The 24,619-nt window shown below is 34.5% G+C and overlaps 1 protein-coding gene across 1 annotated transcript in view; it reads right to left on the reverse strand.

Moving 5' to 3' along the window:
* Positions 1-1,043: 1,043 nt before the first annotated feature.
* LOC128986610 (neuropeptides capa receptor-like) overlaps positions 1,044-24,619 on the reverse strand; it is a 51,367-nt gene continuing 27,791 nt past the window's right edge. Inside the window, exons 2-7 of the mRNA XM_054407060.1 lie at positions 21,894-22,202; positions 16,835-16,925; positions 15,462-15,636; positions 13,509-13,779; positions 9,711-10,015; positions 1,044-2,833 (exon numbers count right to left, since the gene is read on the reverse strand). Of these exons, the coding sequence (XP_054263035.1) occupies positions 2,660-2,833; positions 9,711-10,015; positions 13,509-13,779; positions 15,462-15,636; positions 16,835-16,925; positions 21,894-22,161 (1,284 nt within the window). The 5' untranslated portion in view covers positions 22,162-22,202 and the 3' untranslated portion in view covers positions 1,044-2,659. The remainder of the gene's footprint in view (positions 2,834-9,710; positions 10,016-13,508; positions 13,780-15,461; positions 15,637-16,834; positions 16,926-21,893; positions 22,203-24,619) is intronic.

The raw sequence follows: 24,619 nt of genomic DNA on the forward strand, positions 1-24,619 counted from the left end.
CTTAAGTAATCTAGTTTTGGTCAGTTTTCTGATCAAGAATTAGAAATCTAACTGTCGGGATGAAAATGTTGCAATTGATCTTACCCGTCTTTTAAAGCCGACAACCATCATTTTTCCGTAACAATATGTAGTAAATTCACTATACAAATAATAGACTTCCCATTTAATGTAAAAATTTGAAGCCAAGAAAATAGATGAAGTTCAGGACCATCTCACCAGAAGGTACTAATGTATTGGGTTGAATATATATTAAAATCAACGCAGTATCATAGCAAACAGTTGATTGATTTATCTCTTAACAATGAAAATTGTCTCTAGTTGGTAGACCATCTCAACAAATTGCACCACATTTTTTGCTTCAAATTTTTACATTACATGGGGAGTCTATTCTGTGTTTAGTCAAAGATAAAATGGATTATAAGGACAACATTTCCTGGGTAATATACCATGATTAGAGTACATTTATAAACATTTACTATTCCAAATTAAAGTTTTTATAAGTAAAACAAATAACAGCTGAACTAACATGTTATAAAGTTTAAATTATTTCTTACGATCAATAAGTCAATGTTGTCATCTACTATTTCAGACAACCACAAGGTTAAAAGTAAACTTTCATGGCATTTTATTAAGGAGGATAAACATATAAAACGTATTTAGTGTATTGGAATATTTTCAAACCACTTAGCATATATTACTTCAAACGTTGCGTTTCTACAACTTAAAAAACACATGTATACAATATTACCCAGCCTTGTATAAAACATTAACCAACAGAAATAGGTAATTAAGTGATGGTACACTGTAATAATTTGAACATTACATAGTTGAAAATGTGAAAAAAATAAATTAAAACTAAAACAATACAATTCATAACAAATCAGCGTTTAAAATTATGCTTTAATACTTTCAATGACAATTAAAGTACCTGGAATTTCATTATTAGCCAAATAATTTGAACATTTTACAGTTAGTTATGTATTAAAATTTATTATACTGTTACTATAACAATGGATTTCATAGCAATTGACATTCAAAGCTATGGTTTAATACTTCTTTATTAAAATACCTGGAATGTCCAATTGATCAGTGATTAAGTAAAATGCATTCATTAGTATGGTGGTATTTAATTCATGCTGAATTTATTCTACAAATTTGATTGTACTAAGAATGTTTAGTAATTCCAGTTACAATTGCACAAGCAATATTTCCCGTATCGTCAATTTATTATCTAAATATAAGTTGTGTAGTTTTATAATATTAATAGTTGAAGTACTGTATGTCCATATTTAATTAATAATAGTCATACAAATCAAATTATTAAAACAACTAATGCATCTTAGATCACTGGTTTTACAAATAAAATATATTGCTTTTGCTATTTAAGATCCTCTCAAAGTTCTACTGATACTTAACAATTTACAACAATTTACCCGCAACTCATGTCTACGCACAGGCCCCTGCCTATGTAGACATTTTCCTTTTAATTTGATAAGGTATTTTTATTTTTTCTCTGTCCATTTAGTTATACAGTATTATACTTTTGTAATTATTATATTTTCTTACGTTAAGGATTGTATAATTATTATGTAAATACCACGAAATGTATTATGCCAGTTGGGAAATAATATGTTATTTCATTTCATTTCATCATTTCATTTCATTTCATTTACTAAAAAGTCAATTGGCCAATAGCGATAAGGCACCATCCTTTAATAATGAAATTTACAAATGCATATATCCAAAGAAGGATGTTTTCATTTAACTTGCTTATGTCATCAAAATTAACCAATATTCGTCAATACTAAGAGACAAATTAAGTGACTCAAAAATCTTTTATCCAAACCAAACGTCTAAAAACCAAACATATGTTATCATGTACGTTATTATTAAATTAAATGATTACAACAAAACGTCTATGTTCACCTTATCTTTCATCAAATTCAAGTTTCGTACAGTTAAGTTTCACGTACAGCTGACCATTGAAGATCATGAGCCCAACTTATATGATTATTAACTTCCCGCAGTTTGTCATTATCATTACCAAACTTGCAATAACCTATCATAACCGAAAAAAAATATATTTTTTTCAATTATGTTTTTTGTTTGTGGTAGTCATTTTCCCTCTATTCTTCGAGATAAAGTCAAGTGAAATATTTGTATTATGAAGTAAAATAACTTGTGCAAAATATTCCTCAGTTAAGCTGATAACTCTTGTTATACGACATCTCCTCAGGGGTAGTTGTCTGTCAACTAAACGGGAGGCTTCTTGTAGATTGGTAACCCAGAGTTACCCTAGCCAGCTCCCGGACCCTTCTTCTTTGTATAGGTTCTATGAGTAGAAAGAACACTTCTTTTGCTTGATCTTTCTTCTTCTTTTTCCTATTGGAAGAATCTTCTCACTCTTACTTTCCATTCGTTTACAGCCGAGCCTCAGTGGTGTGTCGAAGAGATGAATACCACCGGCTTCAAAGAAGGTTAGGTTCAGCCCTATGTTCGTTGAGGGTAAAGATGCAGGTATTTCAGCAAACACCAAGTCTGACGAGACTGCAAAGCACTTCATCCTGAAATGCTACATACATGGAGCTTGGAAAAGGCTCTGGTCAAAAAAGCCTGGTGATGAACCAGACACATGGGGTTCCTGTGTGATCTGTCTCAGTTAGATACATGTTTCCATCTGTATGCAGACCTTGTCGTGTTGATCTTCTGGTGGGTCTCTACCCATGGTAACTCTTAGTAGTGTCTTGGGCCAGTACCTAGTCTTGGTAGTGACTGTGGTGCAACATTTGTCTGGAGTGACTATCACAACCACGTCCCTAGTTGATGGAGGACTCTGAAACAAACAAAAAAACCATGAGAAAATTTTGAATCTTTCTATATAAAATAGGGAATACAATACTTAGCTGTTTGTAATAATAGCTTTTTGATAAGTGCCTCGTGTATATTCGGTCGTGGTAATTGATAGTGATCCATAAGCCTTATAACACCCTAGTTAAAAGCATTCAATACACCTCAAAAAAATTAAAAACACCTATGCAAAACTGTTTAAAATTTTAATACATGAAGAGGCGTTAGTTTCTTGTGAGACCACAATGGAATTGCTACAATATTACTTAACAAAAAGACACAATTTTTTAGGATTCACCGTTAAATAAAATCTATTGAAGAAAATTTTCAAAAGATTAAATTCTCAACTTATTGGGGAAGTAAATTTGAGGCAAATAGGTTTTCAACAAAATCAAAATATCCAACATCTTTTTTACTTGTATAAGTATCGAAGAAACTTAACAATGCATCTATTAGTGTACTTGATTAGTACTCTATTAACAATTTTACTTTGTTATTATATTCATTGAGACGAAAAAATTGAGTTTTATTTTTCATGAGACTCCTAGAAATCATTTTAGTTTCATTGGATTGCTGTCCTTGAACTAGAGGTACTATAAATATGAATCTATAAAAATGGACTGTGTTTGGTACATGCTATCATAATAATCGGTTTTCATAATTCTCCAAAAGACTGTTTCAGTTAGTGTAGTGTATAATCTTTTCTCTTAAAGTTCAATTTCACAAGAAACTCATTCACCTGTTCTTCAAAGGATAAGTAAAGTTAAACTCTCTGGAATGGACACTGAGAACATTTTACCTTAGCTAGGGCCATACAGGAAAAACAGCCTAAAGAAATCAGCTGTTCCGGGCAATAAATACTCCTGAAAAACTGTGACGTATCATCATCAGTCAAAAAACTTCAAGTTTTGTATAGGATCTGATGATGGTATAACAAATACCGAAACGCGTAATCCTGTTGAATATTCAACGACCACTAACGACAGTCTGCAGGTATTGTAACGTTCTTATTTTAAATTGAAATAAAAACTCTCAGGAATGGATGCTGAGAACATTTTACCAATGCCAGAGCCATACAGGATAAACAGCCTAAAGAAATCACCTGTTCCAGCCAATAAAAACGCTCAGGAATGGATGCTGAGAACATTTTACCAATGCCAGAGCCAAACAGGATAAACAGCCTAAAGAAATCAGCTGTTCCAACCAATAAAAACTCTCAGAAATGGACGCTGAGAATATTTTACCAATGCCAGAGCCATACAGGATAAACAGCCTAAAGAAATCACCTGTTCCAGCCAATAAAAACGCTCAGGAATGGATGCTGAGAACATTTTACCAATGCCAGAGCCAAACAGGATAAACAGCCTAAAGAAATAAGCTGTTCCAACCAATAACAACTCTCAGGAATGGACGCTGAGAACGTTTTACCAATGCCAGAGACATACGGGATAAACAGCCTAAAGAAATCAGCTGTCTCAGACAATAAAAACTCTCAGGAATGGACGCTGAGAACATTTTACCAAAGCCAGAGACATACAGGACAAACAGCCTTTCCAACCAATAAAAACTCTCAGGAATGGACGCTGAGAACATTTTAACAAAGCCAGAGACATACAGGATAAACAGCCTTTCCAACCAATAAAAACTCTCAGGAATGGACGCCGAGAATATTTTACCAATGCCAAAACATACAGGACAAACAGCCTAAAGAAATCAGCTGATCCAGCCAATAAAAACTCTCAGGAATGGATGCTGAGAACATTTTACCATTGCCAGAGCCATACAGGATAAACAGCCTAAAGAAATAAGCTGTTAAAACCAATAAAAACTCTCAGGAATGGACGCCGAGAATATTTTACCTTTGCCAGAGACATACAGGACAAACAGCCTAAAGAAATCAGCTGTTCCAGCCAATAAAAACTCTCAGGAATGGACCTTGACAACATTTTACTAATGCCAGAGCCATACGGGATAAACAACCTAAAGAAATCATCTGATAAACAGCCTTAAGAAATCAGCTGTTAAAACTTATAAAAACTCTCAGGAATGGACGCTGAGAACATTTTACTAATACCAGAGCCATACGGGATAAACAGCCTAAAGAAATCATCTGTTCCAGCCAATAAATACTCTCAGGAATGGACGCTGACAACATTTTACCAATGCCAGAGCCGTACGGGATAAACAACCTAAAGAAATCATCTGTTTCAGCCAATAAAAACTCTCAGTAATGGACGCTAGAAATATTTTACCAATGCCAGAGCCATACGGGAGAAACAGCCTTAAGAAATCAGCTGTTCCAACCAATAAAACCTCTCAGAAAAGGACGCTGAGAACATTTTACTAATGCCAGAGCCATACAGGATAAACAGCCTAAAGAAATCATCTGTTCCAGCCAATAAAAACTCTCAGGAATGGACGCTGAGAACATTTTTACCAATGATAGAGCCATACGGGATAAACAGGCTAAAGAAAGCAGCCGTCCTAGCCAATAAATACTCTGAGGAATGGACGCTGAGAACATTTTACAAATGCCAGAGCCATACGGGACAAACACCCTAGAGGAATCAGCTGTTTCAGCCAATAAAAACTCTCAGGAATGGACGCTGAGAACATTTTACCAATGCCAGAGCCGTACGGGATAAACAGTCTAAAGTAATCATCTGTTTCAGCCAAAAAAATCTCTCAAGAATGGACGCTGAGAACATTTTACCAATGCCAGAGCCATACAGGATAAACAGCCTAAAGAAATCACCTGTTCCAGCCAATAAAAACGCTCAGGAATGGATGCTGAGAACATTTTACCAATGCCAGAGCCAAACAGGATAAACAGCCTAAAGAAATCAGCTGTTCCAACCAATAAAAACTCTCAGAAATGGACGCTGAGAATATTTTACCAATGCCAGAGCCATACAGGATAAACAGCCTAAAGAAATCACCTGTTCCAGCCAATAAAAACGCTCAGGAATGGATGCTGAGAACATTTTACCAATGCCAGAGCCAAACAGGATAAACAGCCTAAAGAAATAAGCTGTTCCAACCAATAACAACTCTCAGGAATGGACGCTGAGAACGTTTTACCAATGCCAGAGACATACGGGATAAACAGCCTAAAGAAATCAGCTGCCTCAGACAATAAAAACTCTCAGGAATGGACGCTGAGAACATTTTACCAAAGCCAGAGACATACAGGACAAACAGCCTTTCCAACCAATAAAAACTCTCAGGAATGGACGCTGAGAACATTTTAACAAAGCCAGAGACATACAGGATAAACAGCCTTTCCAACCAATAAAAACTCTCAGGAATGGACGCCGAGAATATTTTACCAATGCCAAAACATACAGGACAAACAGCCTAAAGAAATCAGCTGATCCAGCCAATAAAAACTCTCAGGAATGGATGCTGAGAACATTTTACCATTGCCAGAGCCATACAGGATAAACAGCCTAAAGAAATAAGCTGTTAAAACCAATAAAAACTCTCAGGAATGGACGCCGAGAATATTGTACCTTTGCCAGAGACATACAGGACAAACAGCCTAAAGAAATCAGCTGTTCCAGCCAATAAAAACTCTCAGGAATGGACCTTGACAACATTTTACTAATGCCAGAGCCATACGGGATAAACAACCTAAAGAAATCATCTGATAAACAGCCTTAAGAAATCAGCTGTTAAAACTTATAAAAACTCTCAGGAATGGACGCTGAGAACATTTTACTAATACCAGAGCCATACGGGATAAACAGCCTAAAGAAATCATCTGTTCCAGCCAATAAATACTCTCAGGAATGGACGCTGACAACATTTTACCAATGCCAGAGCCGTACGGGATAAACAACCTAAAGAAATCATCTGTTTCAGCCAATAAAAACTCTCAGTAATGGACGCTAGAAATATTTTACCAATGCCAGAGCCATACGGGAGAAACAGCCTTAAGAAATCAGCTGTTCCAACCAATAAAACCTCTCAGAAAAGGACGCTGAGAACATTTTACTAATGCCAGAGCCATACAGGATAAACAGCCTAAAGAAATCTTCTGTTCCAGCCAATAAAAACTCTCAGGAATGGACGCTGAGAACATTTTTACCAATGATAGAGCCATACGGGATAAACAGGCTAAAGAAAGCAGCCGTCCTAGCCAATAAATACTCTGAGGAATGGACGCTGAGAACATTTTACAAATGCCAGAGCCATACGGGACAAACACCCTAGAGGAATCAGCTGTTTCAGCCAATAAAAACTCTCAGGAATGGACGCTGAGAACATTTTACCAATGCCAGAGCCGTACGGGATAAACAGTCTAAAGTAATCATCTGTTTCAGCCAAAAAAATCTCTCAAGAATGGACGCTGAGAACATTTTACCAATGCCAGAGCCATACAGGATAAACAGCCTAAAGAAATCAGCTGTCCCAACCGATAACAACTCTCAGGAATGGACGCTGACAACAGTTTACCAATGCCAGAACCATACAGGATAAACAGCCTAAAGAAATCATCTGTTCCAGCCAATAAAAACTCTCAGGAATGGACGCTGAGAACATTTTACTAATGCCAGAGCCATACGGGATAAACAGCCTAAAGACATCATCTGATAAACAGCCTTAAGAAATCAACTGTTAAAACTTATAAAAACTCTCAGGAATGGACGCTGAACACATTTTACTAATGCCAGAGCCATACGGGATAAACAGCCTAAAGAAATCAGCTGTTCCAACCAATAAATACTCTCAGGAATGGACGCTGAGAACATTTTACCAATGCCAGAGCCGTGGGGGATAAACAGTCTAAAGTAATCATCTGTTTCAGCCAAAAAAATCTCTCAAGAATGGACGCTGAGAACATTTTACCAATGCCAGAGCCATACAGGATAAACAGCCTAAAGAAATCAGCTGTCCCAACCGATAACAACTCTCAGGAATGGACGCTGACAACATTTTACCAATGCCAGAACCATACAGGATAAACAGCCTAAAGAAATCATCTGTTCCAGCAATTAAAAACTCTCAGGAATGGACGCTGAGAACATTTTACTAATGCCAGAGCCATACGGGATAAACAGCCCAAAGACATCATCTGTTCCAGCCAATAAAAACTCACAGTAATGGACGCTAGAAATATTTTACCAATGCCAGAGCCATACGGGAGAAACAGCCTTAAGAAATCAGCTGTTCCAACCAATAAAAACTCTCAGTAATGGACGCTAGAAATATTTTACCAATGCCAGAGCCATACGGGAGAAACAGTCTTAAGAAATCGGCTGTTCCAACCAATAAAACCTCTCAGAAAAGGACGCTGAGAACATTTTACTAATGCCAGAGCCATACGGGATAAAAAGCCTAAAGAAATCATCTGTTCCAGCCAATAAAAACTCTCAGGAATGGACGCTGAGAACATTTTTACCAATGATAGAGCCATACGGGATAAACAGGCTAAAGAAAGCAGCCGTCCCAGCCAATAAATACTCTGAGGAATGGACGCTGAGAACATTTTACAAATGCCAGAGCCATACGGGACAAACACCCTAGAGGAATCAGCTGTTTCAGCCAATAAAAACTCTCAGGAATGGACGCTGAGAACATTTTACCAATGCCAGAGCCGTACGGGATAAACAGCCTAAAGAAATCATCTGTTTCAGCCAAAAAAATCTCTCAAGAATGGACGCTGAGAACATTTTACCAATGCCAGAGCCATACAGGATAAACAGCCTAAAGAAATCAGCTGTCCCAACCGATAACAACTCTCAGGAATGGACGCTGACAACATTTTACCAATGCCAGAACCATACAGGATAAACAGCCTAAAGAATTCATCTGTTCCAGCCAATAAAAACTCTCAGGAATGGACGCTGAGAACATTTTACTAATGCCAGAGCCATACGGGATAAACAGCCTAAAGACATCATCTGTTCCAGCCAATAAAAACTCTCCGGAATGGTCGCCGAGAATATTTTACCTTTGCCAGAGACATACAGGACAAACAGCCTAAAGAAATCAGCTGTTCCAGCCAATAAAAACTCTCAGGAATGGACGCTGAGAACATTTTACCAAAGCCAGAGCCATACGGGATAAAAAGCCTAAAGAAATAATCTGTTCCAGCCAATAAAAACTCTCAGGAATGGACGCCGAGAATATTTTACCTTTGCCAGAGACATACAGGACAAACAGCCTAAAGAAATCAGCTGTTCCAGCCAATAAAAACTCTCAGGAATGGACGCTGAGAACATTTTACCAAAGCCAGAGCCATACAGGACAAACAGCCTAGATAATTCAGCTGTTTTAGCCAATAAAAATCTCAGGAATAGACACTGAAAACATTTTACCATAACCACCCATAAATCATGGTGATAACTTTAAATAATAGTTTTAAACAATAGATAAATAAAACATAAAAGTTATGTAGACCACTATGAAATGTTATTTCGTTCTGTATAAAACTGATGTAGTTGGTCATTTCATATCTATATGCTAGGAAAGTGAATTTTGTTTTAATTTAATTTTCAGAAATGTGTATTATGTATTAAAATTTAGGTGTGCCAACTAAACAGAATGTCGTAGACCATTGTTTAATTTAGTGTATGTTTGTGTTATAAGAGGAATGTGTATTTGTAAAATAAAGCACTTTATTCATTCATTTATGGTGATTCCAACTTAATAGTGATAAAAAGACAAATTTAATATTAATGTCAGATTTTACGATTCAAGAACTCTAAAACCATCCTCAGCTATTTTGTTTACTTAGTCAACAGTTTTTGGGCTGGAATGGGTTAATATATGCATTTAGAATACGTTGTCTCATGCTAGTTATCTAACCAAGTAATCAATCATCTTTTGCAAACTGACACGTTAGAACACATTCCCACCTGATTGTTCCGCCACGTGAGCGTCCTCTGCCACTTTCCGTCCACGTAGCTCTCGCGGAAGCTGGAGTGAAGTTCCCGGTGGCGTCGTCCGAACAGCGTCGCTCTAAAGGCGTTGCGGTAGTTGACAGACATGATGTTGTACAGCACCGGGTTCACGGTGGACGAGAAGTAGTAGAAACAGCCGGCGATGTAGTAGAGCCACTCATTTGCCGTGTAGTAGTGAGTCCAGTCGCGGCCGTAGATGTATAGCAGCCGCTGCGCATGGAACGGCGCCCAACAGAGGAAGAAGGTGATCACTACGGCAGCTGCAAGGAGAAAGGTTGTTACTCACAGGAATAGTATAACTCCAACAGGTGTAAGAAGAACGAAAGGTTTTGTAACCTAGCCGCGGATAAATTTGACCACCCTTACGTAAGTAGAGGGAAATGATTTGTGACTATGCGGCAGAACATTATGATCACTCTTTAGGCTGCAAAAAGAGGGGAAAAAGTTCTTTCTTAGCAGATGAGCTATATGACCACTCATGCAACTGTAAGTTAAGGGTAACAGTATGTTACTAAGCTGCGGAACAAATAACTTCTACAGCTATGAGGAAAAGAAAAAGGACGTTACTAAGCAGAGGAATTATATTATAATCACTCCTACAATTAATATGAAACGATAGGAACTCCTACAGCCGATGAAAGACGAAAAATTGTTTGTTGCTAATTAGAGGAAAATCAACATGGCTGTAAGCCAATAGAAGAAAATGTTATTACTAAGCAGAGGAATATATAATTACTCATAATGATGCAAGATGAATAATTAGGAACATGAAGAATGTGAACACTTGTATTTAGCTGAAGTTAGAAGAAAGGTTGGTTGTTACTAAGCAGAGCAATCATATGATCAATCCCACAATATAAGATGAAGAATTATGATAATAAAGAATGTGATTGCTGCTTCTACCGGAAGTAGAAGAAAGGTTGGTTTTTACTGAGTAGAGGAATTATAGTATCTCCTCCAAAATTATGAATTAGGAACAAGAAGAATGTTATAACTTCTGCACTTGAAGGTAGAAGAAAGGTTGGTTAACACTAAAATCAATTTACTTAATCACAGGATGTTACATACGATGTAACATGAAGAATGAGGAACATAAAGATTGTGATTACTTCTACAGTTAAAGATAGAAGTAAGGTAGGTTGTTACTAATTAAAGAAATATGAACACTCCTATGAATGTAAGAAGATGAAACAAATTCAAGCAAAAACAAGTGCTAGTTTAGTGCTAGCATGTTGTTGAGTTCATGACTGGTGAAAAATGTTAAATAAAAAATGTCATTCGCTAATTTTGAAAGAGAGCAAATGGAAAATAAAGTTGACCCGCTGGGACTACTCCATTATAAAACTACTAACAAGTATATTGTAATTTCGCAAAACTAATATTATCCTATATAAATATATTACAAATTTTATCCAGAGTAATTAAGTATCTAATAGATAAGCTGTCAGAGTCGAGAGTCCAATCTATTTATCTGCGTATTCACCCTGTAATGAGTTTAATTAATTTGCAGTATTTAATTAATGTTGAGGATTCTTATGCTCTTGGATGTTTTATATACATCAGTAAAAATACATATGATTGATTTAAAAGCTAATTGTGTACACTTATGCGATGTGTTTTTGTTTAACCATAACAACGTTCAATATTTATTTTAGAAAATCTTGACCTGCACCAAGGCCACACTAAAAAAACTTTGCCTGCACTCGGTATCCACCACCATTTAGTAAGTATATATGGAAATGCTTTTTAACTGGTTTTGTCTATGTTCGTGTGTGACTATAATTTGTTTTTTATAATCATGACGATCTACTAAGAGTTAAAACTTTTTCTGATAACTTGGACAGAAATAGGTAACTTAGCCTCTAATAATTCTTGGATCTAATATCTCGTGAAATAATGCGGAAGGCAACACAAATTGAATAATCAAGCAAGAACAAAATGTAAATTTATTAACAAAATAGTCATGTTTAATGTTTGACAGGAATTAAATTCTTCTTGTAATTTTAGATGGTTACAATTAAAATATATTTTATATTTACATATTGATGTAAGTTAAAAATCTGTTAACTTCATCAATTACTTTAAATGTAGTAGTTAACAATATAAAAATTAATGTTTCTGTATTTTATTACATAAATTATCTAGAGTGTCTGCAAAATCCAGTATAATAAGTCATCAAAGTAGAGTATACAATTTATTTACTTGTCTACAAAATAGTCCGTTATATTGAGAAACGAGACTATATTGGAATCTTGTGGATGAGCAGAAAAGGTAAGTCTACTTGAAGAGTTCTTTGAGAGGTTTAAATTTATTTGCAAGAGATTTGTAGCATGAAAAGGCAACTTTAATGTAGGACGCTGCGTACTTTTGAACTAAGCTATATTTAAAGTACTCTAGATTTTCAATTTGTACGAAGCAAACATTTTGAAAGACGTTTTGCGTAGGATTGAAAGATTATTTAAACTCCTTACAGTAAAATGAGAAAATAGAATGATTTTATCTTAAAAAAAGTGTTAAAGCTTGTAATGCTAGACGTTTGACAGATTGCATAAGATAATATTTAGATTTAGCAACACGAATGTAGTTGCATAACATAATAAAAATATTGCAGATTAATAACGCTTGAGGCTACAAAAAGTGTAAAAGTTATTTGATGAAAATCGTATTTCTCGGGTAAAATGATTATATCTCTTTTAACTCGTTTATGAGATTGAACGATGCTTGGAGCTATAAAGATAATAATTATCTTGCTTCAGAATGTGAAAAAAATAATTTACTTTTCAAACAAAAATAAATTTTTTTGCAATGACACCTTTCTAAAAGTATTATGATGTCTGGCTAGGACATATACTAGAGTGTGAGTATCTGTCGAGAATGTTTTAATACCTCACGGCATAACATCAGACATATTGTGTTTTATTACTTCACTCAACCAAATGTTCGAATATCCCACAACACTTTCACAATAGTCTGTGTTTAGACTATATCGGAACAATAATCTTATGTCTAACAACACTCCAACAATAGTTGATGTCTGGCAACACTCAAAACAATATTCTGATGTCTGACAACACTCAAACAATATTATGATGTCTGACAACATTGAAGCAATATTCTGATGTGTGACAACACTCAAGCAAATTTCTGATGTCTGACAACAATCAAACAATATTCTGATATCTGGAAACACTCAAACAATATTCTGATTTCTGGCAACACTCAAGCAATATTCTGATGTCTGGCAACACTCAACTCAATATTCTGATGTGTTGAAAAACTCAAAACAATATTTTGATGTCTGGCAAAACTCAAAATATTCTGATGTCTGACAACATTCAAACTATATTCTGATGTATGACAACACTCAAACAATATTCTGATGTATGACAACACTCAAACAACATTCTGATGTATGACAACACTCAAACAATATTCTGATGTATGACAACGCTGGAAAAATACCCTGATGTTGACTAGACTCGAACGATTTTATGATGACTGACACTAAAAATATATTCTGGTTTCAGGCTACAGAGAAAACATTGTCTCAATTAATATGTTGACACACAAGACAGCTGTATTTAAACTACAGAACTAATGTGTTCCTCTTAATTCGTCCTTTTTTAACCAACTTATTCTACAAGCATGACACAATTAAAGACAAAGAAATTTAACTGTATATGTAAGTGGTCTTAAGTGGTGGTAGTAAGTGGTCTTAGTTATAAGATTGGTATAAATTTTAATGAAACTCACTCAGCATTCTAATAATCGACTTCCTCGACTGTGACTTCTTGGTCTCCCCGTGTACAGTCCCGTCCACACTTTTGCCCAGAGAGTTAGTCCGGATCTGCAGCCCAATCTTGGCGTACAGCGCGATTATGACGCACAATGGGACGAAGAAGAAGACGAAGAAGCTGAGCTCGTAAATGGGCAGATTCTTGGGCACGTTCTCCTCAAGCATCCCACAGAACGCTGACTCTTCCACCCAGATGTGTGAACCTGGCGGGTAATCTATGTAGTTGACCTGACAACCAAGACAATGTGTGTGTAAAACGTGTATTTAAGTAGTAATGGTATCATGGAAAAGAATTGGATCCTGACTTTTAAACCTAGTCCTAACTATTTATATACGTTCAAGATCCTAAATTTAAAAAAAATCAAAGTAAATTTATTTTGTGGTATTAGTTGAATTTAAACCGGAGCAACTGGGATCAAAAGAAGTAAATAAACTAAATTAAAATACAATTGAGACAGATTAATATAGACTTACTTCACTTGGATTGGTGTTTTTTATTTGACTAAAAACCTGGTAAAATTTGTATTTGGCAATAGTATTGAGATTTAGGAAATTGGAATTCCAGTTTCATCTAAAAATCCTTGCAGGACACCATTTCTTTCTTGATCGTCCTAAGCATAAGCTTGTGCAATTAAAACTGGACAGATAGTTTTAATTCATTTGGATTGAGTAGTTTTGGTAAAATCAGTTTAATTATGTGGAATTGACATACGCGATAAAAATATTGCGTTTGACTTTATATTTCTAAGGTTTTATCATGCAGTGTGATCTAAGTGTTGGCTACTAAAATAATATTAAGTTCGGAAACTTAAAAGCAAATAATTGGTATATTTATTGACAATTACAGCAACAAAGGTAAAAAGGGATCAACTTTAGTAAGATTCTATTAGTGAATAAACTATTTAGTTTTTTGTTTCCCTACGCCTATATTCAATTGAACTCCATGCATAATTGCAATTCTATAAAAAAAAAAATCATACAATTAACTCTCACACAGTTCTTAATTAATTCTCATGAATTTGCTACACAACAGACGGTAATATTAGTTTTAAATGATTTTCTTTTCGCAATAGAATGTTGAAACCGCAAAACAAACTGTTAACAGCAATATAAACTACATAGAGCTTCGAATAGAGAAGCCGGGTCTGCAATAAGCTCGACAATTTGGATCAGATCCAAAAGAATTATCCTTGAACATTTGTCTGCTTGGGAGGTTCATTTTTCTCCTTTATGTTCTGGGGTTTAAGCTTGCTACTAATGCTCTCGACTACGATATTTACAAACAATTTAATTCCCAAATGAAAATTGCTTATTATTGAGTAGATTTTTTTAGAAATCGAGTGTAACAACAGAATAAAATAATAATAACAAATCTTATTTTAGAAACCTTCATAACAACTTAGAAGTAAATGAATGGGTTGAAAAAAAGATTTTAGATGGTAAAACTTCGTTGGACACATTTCTTTTTGAATTGTGTTTAAGATATAATGACATATATAGGCCTAAGACACACAATAATAACAAAATATTTCAATTCTTCAGTAAAAACTTAAAAAAAGGAAATTACTTAAGTCCATATTCTGTACGATTTACTTTAACTGAACGAATGCAAATATAAACTAAATGCATTGAAACTATTGATAATCAGCAACAAAAACGTAGATACTAAGTAAAATAAAAAACCCTATTAAATAATGAAGTTAGCTTGACATGTATCTTTTATAAATGTATGTTTTTTATTTCCCTTTTAAGGTGGGAAACAAAATTCTTTTGAAAGGGGAGATCGTTGACATTTCGGGCCGAAATAGGAAAATCTCTTTCTATCTTCAAAGTCATAAAACTTAAGGAACATAAGGGTATCAAAAAATAAACTTAAGAGGATTATAAGTACGTTTATTGTTCAAACTGACCTTAGTGAAGGCAGCAAAAGGCAGCGCACTGATGAAAGACACCAGCCACAGGACTGCGATGATTCTAACAGCTCTTCTCAGCCCTGACATGGCGTATGAATGGAGGGGATGACATATGGCGAGGTATCTCTCCATGGAAAATGCGACGATCGTCAACACGGAGGTGTACGACGTCCTGGAATACACAACACGTGAACAAAATCCATACTATTGGAAGGTAAAGAGAGGGGTTTCCAAGATAGGCTACCACTCTTTAAAGTTCCCAACGGTTGGATTAGGTTAGGTTAGATTGATTAGTTAAGTTTACCGTAGTGTCCAAAAAGTCATTAATAATTTATCTTTTTATTAACAGTAATATAACAGGAAAATATTGGTACGAATAGATTTTTGTAAATTTGTGTCTTTAACAAATCACTTTTTAGTTTATGTTACCTTGTTTGTCATTACCATAAACTAAACTAACCTAATCACAGTAGTGCGCTATTAAAGTCGTGACCATACTCTTTAAAATATCCTAAGGAAATTATTGCTTCCTTTGGAAAAAAGTCGGTGCTTACAATTAAATTTGTGTACAATCTTTTAAAATAAAGATACAATAATGTCTAAAATAAAACAATACATACTGATTGATTTAAGACAGGCCTTACAAACGACAAGGGGGGACGTACTATTAATCTCAATACGTGATATAAATTGAATACACAAAAAGTACCAACTGCTCTTTTAAAAACGTCCATATAATTAAGTAAGTAAACTAGATTTAATTTACCAATAAACCTTATGTGTCATTTAACATAACTAACCCCACCTAACCACCACAGCGCACTATAAAAAATAGAGACCACTTTCTTTAAAAGATCGTATGGAATTCGTTGATTGATTTCTTTAGAAAAATATGGCTTTGCGCGTAAATTTGGAAACGTGAACCACTTTTTTGAGTAACAATACAATATTGTAAAAGATAAAAGAATAATGTCTACAGATGGCGACATTACAGACTATAAAATATGATGTTCAATTACTCTCAATAGGTGACCAAAATTGAATTTACAAAAGGAAGTAAATTAATTTAACCACCTTTTCTGCAAATGTTCTTTTCCACTTCTATTAACGACTACAATTAATTCTGCAATTATCTTGCTAATAAGTGGTGGGTATTTTCTACAATAATATTACTACTGACTTAAAGAAAACATGCTATAATACATTAAACAGCAATGTACTTAAAAGAACACAAAATCTATTCAGTATACTCCTTTGTTCCAGTGAAGCAAGAATACATAAGTCTAAACTAAAGTTGCGAAAGTCTGAGATCTTGCCGCGATAAGTCTTGTGAGAGACGGTAAGTATCCGAAAGTTAAGGTGTAACTTACATCTCCGAGACAAGAGCTCTAACTTTGCACAAAGCTTCTCCGAATATCCACGGATACTGCTGCCAGAACACGCTCAGGTCGTTGGGCAGTCCTGAAATATATAAAAGTAGGCTAAATGTATTACTAACACATCACAATTACTTAAGGTACAATAAAAACATTACAGTTACACAAAACGTAAGCATCCAACAACAATATTTATAGGAAGAGGTTGTTATGCTGCAGTTGTTTTTTTATTTCTCTAGGTTCTAGCCGAGAATTGTTTTTCACATTACTTCAGTACAGGTGTACAGGGAACTATGGAATTAACACTTAGATTAAGTCCATTAGTGATTGGGCTGATTTGAACCCAGGACCTCAGAGACCAAAGGCCCACGCTCACCTATTAGAGCATCTCGCTCCCTTATAATGTTGTAGTTGGAGAGTAAAAACATAGAGTTTGATGTGCAAATTAAATTTTCGATCTTGATAATACTATTGTACAGTTTTCAAATTGCTTTTTACAGATGATTATTTTCCTATTTAGAACAGCGCATGGTAAAGCAGTTGAAGTAAAGAAAGTAAATTGTAGGTGAGGTTTAATAACTTTTCTCTACTAAATCCAAAAGTGGGTTAAGTAATCATTTGAAATATAATAATTATGTACTGAATTCAATGGTAAGAGTATTTCTGATGACTTCAATAAAACGTTTTATTTAGAGTGCGGTTTAATCTACACCATTCAAAAATAATTTTTTTGAAAGATACTTATTGTGAAAATCAACCTTTTATCATATTTTATGTAAAACAAACAGGAAAGTTTTCAAAATGTTAGGTTGCAAAAAAAATGTTAATCATTTCTGGGAACCGATGAAATAAATCAGTCTAAAATATACTATGTTTTAAGTTTATTTATAAATTCAAAATAAATTTTAGTATGAGTTGGAAAAAAATATTCTACTAAAAGTAGACTACTTATACAATCACTCTGTAATGTTAGAGAAATGATTACAAGAAATTTCAGAAACAGAACTCTAACTACATACATCTTTAATTTATTGATGAGTCTCTTTTTGTATTTTAATGCTAAATCCAACCTATAATTCTACACAGAAAATTTGTAGCTGCTGAAATAGCAAGCAGTTCCAACAACGTGAACACCCTATCAAAATGTAATTTTACATGAAAAGTATCTTACAAGAGCCAGCACGAAGAAAATGTACTTACGTTTATGATGCAGACGCCGGTAATAAATGGAATATATTCATGTCCCGTAAGAAAATATTCATGTCCCGTAGGAAAAGAAAGACAAGTGGCCTGTTTATGTTTAGTTGTTATTCATGAGAGTGTTTACCAATTTACGAGAACCTACAAAGTTTGAATATTTTACAATCCTTTGGTTTGGATACAACAATGTAAAATACTGTACATGGTTTTATCATTCGGTAATTGATTTGCAGAACAGTTCCAAATGCTCAAAGTTTGTGGCTTGAGCGACCCATACATGTACGTGTTCTAAACGACTGTTTACGTGCGGGTTCTACTATGTTTTAAATATTCCGAAACGTGTGTCATGAAGTACACTACCTTATAAAGAAGCATAACATATTCATAGAAGAATTGTGTAAGAATTTTTTTAAGTGGTTTAGTTTACCTTTATTTCACCCCAATCCAATCTAGTTGTTTTTACTACTAAAACTAAAAAAGGTTCAGTAGAAAGGCTGATTTGACTGCGACGAAAATATAGGTAAATTATACCACTATATCTCATGTCTTGCCAGTTATAGGTGAGATTGACAAAACGAGAAAAATATTTCGTTGTTGTTAATTGACACCTGACCTGGGTTCATACTAATGTATTTGAGAAAAAAAAAATCAAAAATCTGAAACTAAATCATGTTTTTAACAATCGCTATTTTATAATTTTCACTTCTGAAACTTGGTAATACGCTGTTCAGGATTTTCCTAGCATACTCTAGGGTAAATATATATAAAAGAATCATTTTTACAAGGCCTTCCTTGTGACCGTATGGTCGGACGTAATTACGTTAAACTTCAAATTGGAAACGAGCATTGAAGCTCAATATTCTACATTTGACATTTGAATTTCTTGAAAAAGAAAATAAAGTATTTCTTTTAGAATGAGAACTGTGGTAAAATTTATCAAACTAGTATCGTAAAAGCCATGAAGTAATTCAAGGAAAAAAGCTTCTCCTAACTAGAAGATACTTTTAGTTGTAAAAGGCTCCAAAATTATCTAAAAGAGCTCTCTTTACAATCTCCTGCTCAACCATATCGATCTTGAGTTGTAGAACTTCAAACGCACACTGTGCTTTCAAGGAAACCACACAATATGTCTGCTTTATTCACGCTGTGAGAGACTTTTTGAAAAGTCACACTGCACAGAACTAGCACTAGTGTATACTATTTACATGTTATTTATAAATTCAAAATAAATTTTAGTATGAGTTGGAAAAAAATATTCTACTAAAAGTAGACTACTTATACAATCACTCTGTAATGTTACTCTGTTGTCATTCACTTGCAAAAGTTAATTTCACTAGACATTTTCATACTATACAGCTGTTTATTTTTTATTTTTTGTTATTTGTTCTATGTATTTCTTATGGGAAAAACCCGATCTTTGAGAGGGTCTCCCGCCCTTAAGAGTAGAAATTATAAAATTCTAAAACCTTATTCCAAAACTACAAATTAGGTTAGTAAACTGTTCAGAATTTTCCAAGAATTCTCTACTGGGCGAAATCATATATAATTATTATTTTTAACAAAACATTCTATTGACTATTTAAATATATTTTATGAGAAAAACTGTGGTAAAATTTATCAAACTATTGAAACACTTTTTTGTATCGTAAACCCATGCAGGAATTCAAGCAGATACTTTTAGTTCTAATGCACAGAACTAGCACTAGTGTTAACTATTTACATGTAGTTTACAACATTACTATATTACAGTTTTCCATTTACTTAATAACTGATTTCATTCACTTGCATAAGTTAATTTCACTAGACATTTTCATATTAATGAAATTACTATATAAGTGAGTTTTTGGGATCAAGCCGGTATAATAGTAGAGCGCGAGACTTCGGTACTCGAGGTCCCGGGTTTAAGTCCCATTAATTGACAATGGATTTAATATAAGTAATAATAATACGACCATCAAGACATAGCTGGTGTAATATGAAACTGTTTCCGAGTTATAAATTAGTGTCCCAGGATGTGACGGCTTAACAAAATCATTTGTATCTATGCTAGTTAATTCTCTTTCTTGGACTTGAGAGCAGTTCACCTCACAAAGGATATCTATGATTTCTTCATATGTTTGAGACTGAATTGTATTATTATTTACTTTGCCACTGAATTGCGTGGTTTCCTCTATCTATTTGATTCAGAACGAATTTAGTTTATTATTTAAAGCGCCATTCAGGGCTCACAATACTACATGTCTTCTGGGTCCCGGGCATCTCAACAGGCTGTGGTCCCGCTAAGTAGTCCCAATGTTTTTGTTAAGCCGTCACATCCTGGGACACTAATTTATAACTCGGAAACAGTTTCACATTACACCAGCTATGTCTTGATGGTCAGTATTATTACTTATATTAAATCCATTGGCGATTAACGGGACTTAAACCCGGGACCTCGAGTAAGCTCGAGTAGCGAAGTCTCGCGCTCAACCAGTTGACCAGCTCGATTCCAAAAACTCACTAATATATTAAGTTATAAATAATAATAAACACTGTAATATGAAAATGTCTAGTGAATTTAACTTTTGCAAGTGAATGAAATCAGTTTTTAAGTAAATGGAAAACTGTAATATAGTAAGGTTGTACACGACATGTAAATAGTTAAAACTAGTGCTAGTTCTATGCAGAATGACTTCTTAAAAACTTCTTTGAAAGCATAGTGTGTGTTTGAAGTTCCAACTTCAAATCCATATGGCCGAGCAGGAAATGTAAAGAGCTCTTTTAGATTCGATTGGAGCCTTTACAACTTAAAGTATCTGCTAGTTAAGAGAAGCACTTTTTATCCTTGAATTCCTTCATGGGTTTTAAGATACTAAGATAGTGTTTGCGTAGTTTGATAAATGTTACCACAGTTCTTGTCATAAAATATACTTTTACTAGAGAATCCGTGCGGCTCAATGAGCCGCATATGCTTAAATTCGAGTAATTCTAGTTACATCTTAGAGTCGTTTAAATACTTGTTAGAAACTAATTTTAAATATCTCTATTTGTGTCGTCAAGGTTTCATCACATTATTTCTGCACTCAGTTTTAACTGATAACTTTTAATGAGTGCTAAACGATCTACTTCAATTCGAGTTAACATGTTGCAACAAAGTTTTTCCAGCATTGAGAATTGAAGAAACCTGTTGCCTTTCTGATAATTTGTGTTAAGTAATTTAAGTTGGGTTATATTATTTCTTTGATTTCAGACATCCCCAAACATTTTCTCCGTTGAGAATCCTGAAAACTGGGGTGATATCGACCATGCGCTCCATTCTTTTAATAATAATAATCATCATTTCTTCTTCAATTTTTAACGCCGTAATAGCTCACAACAATAGACAGGAACAGTTTGACCTTTGCAGTACGACTGATAACGGAGAAGGGGTCGGTGTTACATAATTCCAGCCAGTCTGCCTCCGTACTGCGACCGGTAAATAGTAGACCTACTAAGTGTTAAATGTTTCGTACAATGTATAGTGTTTTATGTGTATTTATTTAAATGGTTTTTGACGAGTCTACAATGGACGAAACGTTCTTGAAGAATCACTTGACAATGCCTATGTATAGGCGAAACATGTAGTGGGTTTGACCATACATTTATTAACTGTTGACGTGAAGGTATGTACCTTAAATTTTAGTCTAATCAACAGTTCAGAGGCTACACAATGAATTTTGATGTGGGAAAAAGTAAGTAAATCGCAGAAAAGTTAATACTAATGCATGATTTAGTCAAATTAAATTTTTTTCTGGGCCGAATTTACCAATAGGTCCGAGAGCATGCAAAACTTAAATTAAAACACAGAAGTAACACATAAAACCAATCTACTAACCAAGCAACAACAAGGTGACATCAGAGACCGCCAGACTGAACAGATAGTAGTTGGTGGCCGTGTGCATGTTCTTGTTGTTGGCGATGACCAGACAGATGGCCAGGTTGCCCAGGACTCCAGTGAGGAAGATGACACAGTAGATGATGGTGATGGGGACCACGACCTCCAGCGCGAGGTGCTTGGGACCTCTGGCCATCAGAAGGTAGTCTTCCAAGGTCATGTTGAAGGTTACATTGTCCACACTCAATAGTTCCACCTCCTCCGCCATCTTAGGCCGTTGTGCAGATTTTATGTAGAGTAGTCATAGTTCTGTGAAGAAGAGAATATGATTTAGAATAAGTATTTTTTATGAGTGGTGGTAATGTCTTAAATAATGTAGTAAGCATTTAACTAATTAAGCGGTTAGTTTGGTAAACATGAAGGTAAGTGAGCGTTGTTGTAGGTAAACATGAAGGCAAGTAAACTATTATATAGGTCAACATAAAGGTAAGTGAGCTATGTTGTAGGTAAACATGAAGGCAAGTAAACTATTATATAGGTCAACATAAAGGTAAGTGAGCTATGTTGTAGGTAAACATGAAGGTAAGTAAACCCTGCTGAAGGTAAGTAAACCCTGCTGTAGGTAAACATGAAGGTATGTATGCTGGGGTAAACACGAAGGTAAGGAAACTATAACGAAGTTAATCATGAAGTTAAGTAAACGATGTTGTTGGTAAACATGAAGGCAAGTAAACTATTATATAGGTCAACATGAAGGCAAGTGAGCGATATTGTAGGTAAACATGAAGGTAAGTAAACGATGTTATAGGTTAATATGAAGGTAAGTAAACGATGTTTTAGGTAAACATGAAGGTAAGAAAACCCTGCTGTAGGTAAACATGAAGGTATGTAAACTATGCTGGGGTAAACACGAAGGTAAGGAAACTATAACGAAGTTAATCGTGAAGGTAAGTAAACGATGTTATTGGTAAACATGAAGGTAAGTAAACTAATATATAGGTCAACATGAAGGTAAGTGAGCGATATTGTAGGTAAACATGAAGGTAAGTAAACGATGTTATTGGTAAACATGAAGGTAAGTGAGCGATATTGTAGGTAAACATGAAGGTAAGAAAACGATGTTTTAGGTAAACATGAAGGTAAGTAAACTAATATATAGGTCAACATGAAGGTAAGTGAGCGATATTGTAGGTAAACATGAAGGTAAGTGAGCGATGTTGCAGGTAAACATTAATGTAAGTAAACGATGTTGTAGGTAAACATAAAGATAAGAAACCCCTGCTGTAGGTAAACACAAAGGTATGGAAACTATAACGAAGTTAATCATGAAGGTAAGTAAACTATTATATAGGTCAACATGAAGGTAAGTGAGCGATGTTGCAGGTAAACATGAAGGTAAGAAAACGATGTTGTAAGTATATGAAGGCAAGTAAACTATTATATACGTCAACATGAAGGTAAGTGAGCGATGTTGCAGGTAAACATGAAGGTAAGAAAACGATGTTGTAAGTATATGAAGGCAAGTAAACTATTATATACGTCAACATGAAGGTAAGTGAGCGATGTTGTAGGTAAACATGAAGGTAAGTAAACGATGCTTTAGGTTAACATGAAGGTTAGAAAACCCTGTTGTAGGTAAACATGAGGGTAAGTAAACGATGTTGTAAGTAAACATTAAGGTAAGAAAACCCTGCTGAAGGTAAATATGGAGGCAAGTAAACTATTATATAGGTCAACTTGAAGGTAAGTGAGCGATGTTGTAGGTAAACATGAAGGTAAGTGAGCGATGTTATTGGTAAACATGATGTTAAGTAAACGATGTTGTAAACATTAATGTAAGTAAACGATTTTGTAGGTAAACATGAAGGTAAGTATACCATGTTGTAAGTATATGAAGGCAATTAAACTATTATATATGTCAACATGAAGGTAAGTAAACGATGTTATAGGTAAATATGAAGGTAAGTAAACGATGATGCAGGTAAATATAAAGTTAAGTAAACTATATTGTGGATGGATAACAAGAAGATAAGTAAACTATGTTATAGGAAAACAGGAAGGGTAAGTAAACGATTTTGTGAGAAATAATGAAGGTAAGTAAAAACACAGCGTTAGGTAAACAACTATGATGTAAGTAAGCAGGAAAGTAAGTTATCGAAGATGTAAGTAAACATTAAAGTAAGTTAACGATGTTGTAGTAATAATGAAGGTAAGTAAACTATGATATAGGTAAAAATGAAGGTAAGTAAACTATGATGTTATTAAACATGAAGGTAAGTAAACGATTTTGGAGGTAAACATGAAGGCAAGGTAACGATGATATAGGTAAACATGAAGGCAAGTAAACGATGAAATAGGTAAACATGAAGGTAACTAAACTATTATGTAGGTAAACAGAAAGGTTACTAAACTATCATGAAAGTAACTATAAAGGTAAGTAAACTATGCTGGGGTAAACATGAAGGTAAGGAAACTATGAAAAAGTTAATCATGAAGTTAAGTAAACTATGTTGTAGGAAAACAGGAAGGTAAGTAAACGATTATCTAGGTAATAATGAAGGTAGGTTAACAACTATGATGAAAGAAAACGTAAAGTAAGTAAAAGATGATGTAGATAAGCGTGAATGTAAGTAAACTATGTTGGGGGTAAACATAAAGGTACGTAATCGTTGATGTAGGCAAAAATGATGGTAAGTAATCATTGATGTAGGCAAACATAAAGGTAA

The sequence above is a fragment of the Macrosteles quadrilineatus genome, unplaced genomic scaffold, assembly GCF_028750875.1.
Source record: "Macrosteles quadrilineatus isolate MER2022 unplaced genomic scaffold, UCM_ALF_1.0 Scaffold_2__2_contigs__length_208266976, whole genome shotgun sequence".
In the NCBI taxonomy this organism is placed as follows: domain Eukaryota; kingdom Metazoa; phylum Arthropoda; class Insecta; order Hemiptera; family Cicadellidae; genus Macrosteles; species Macrosteles quadrilineatus.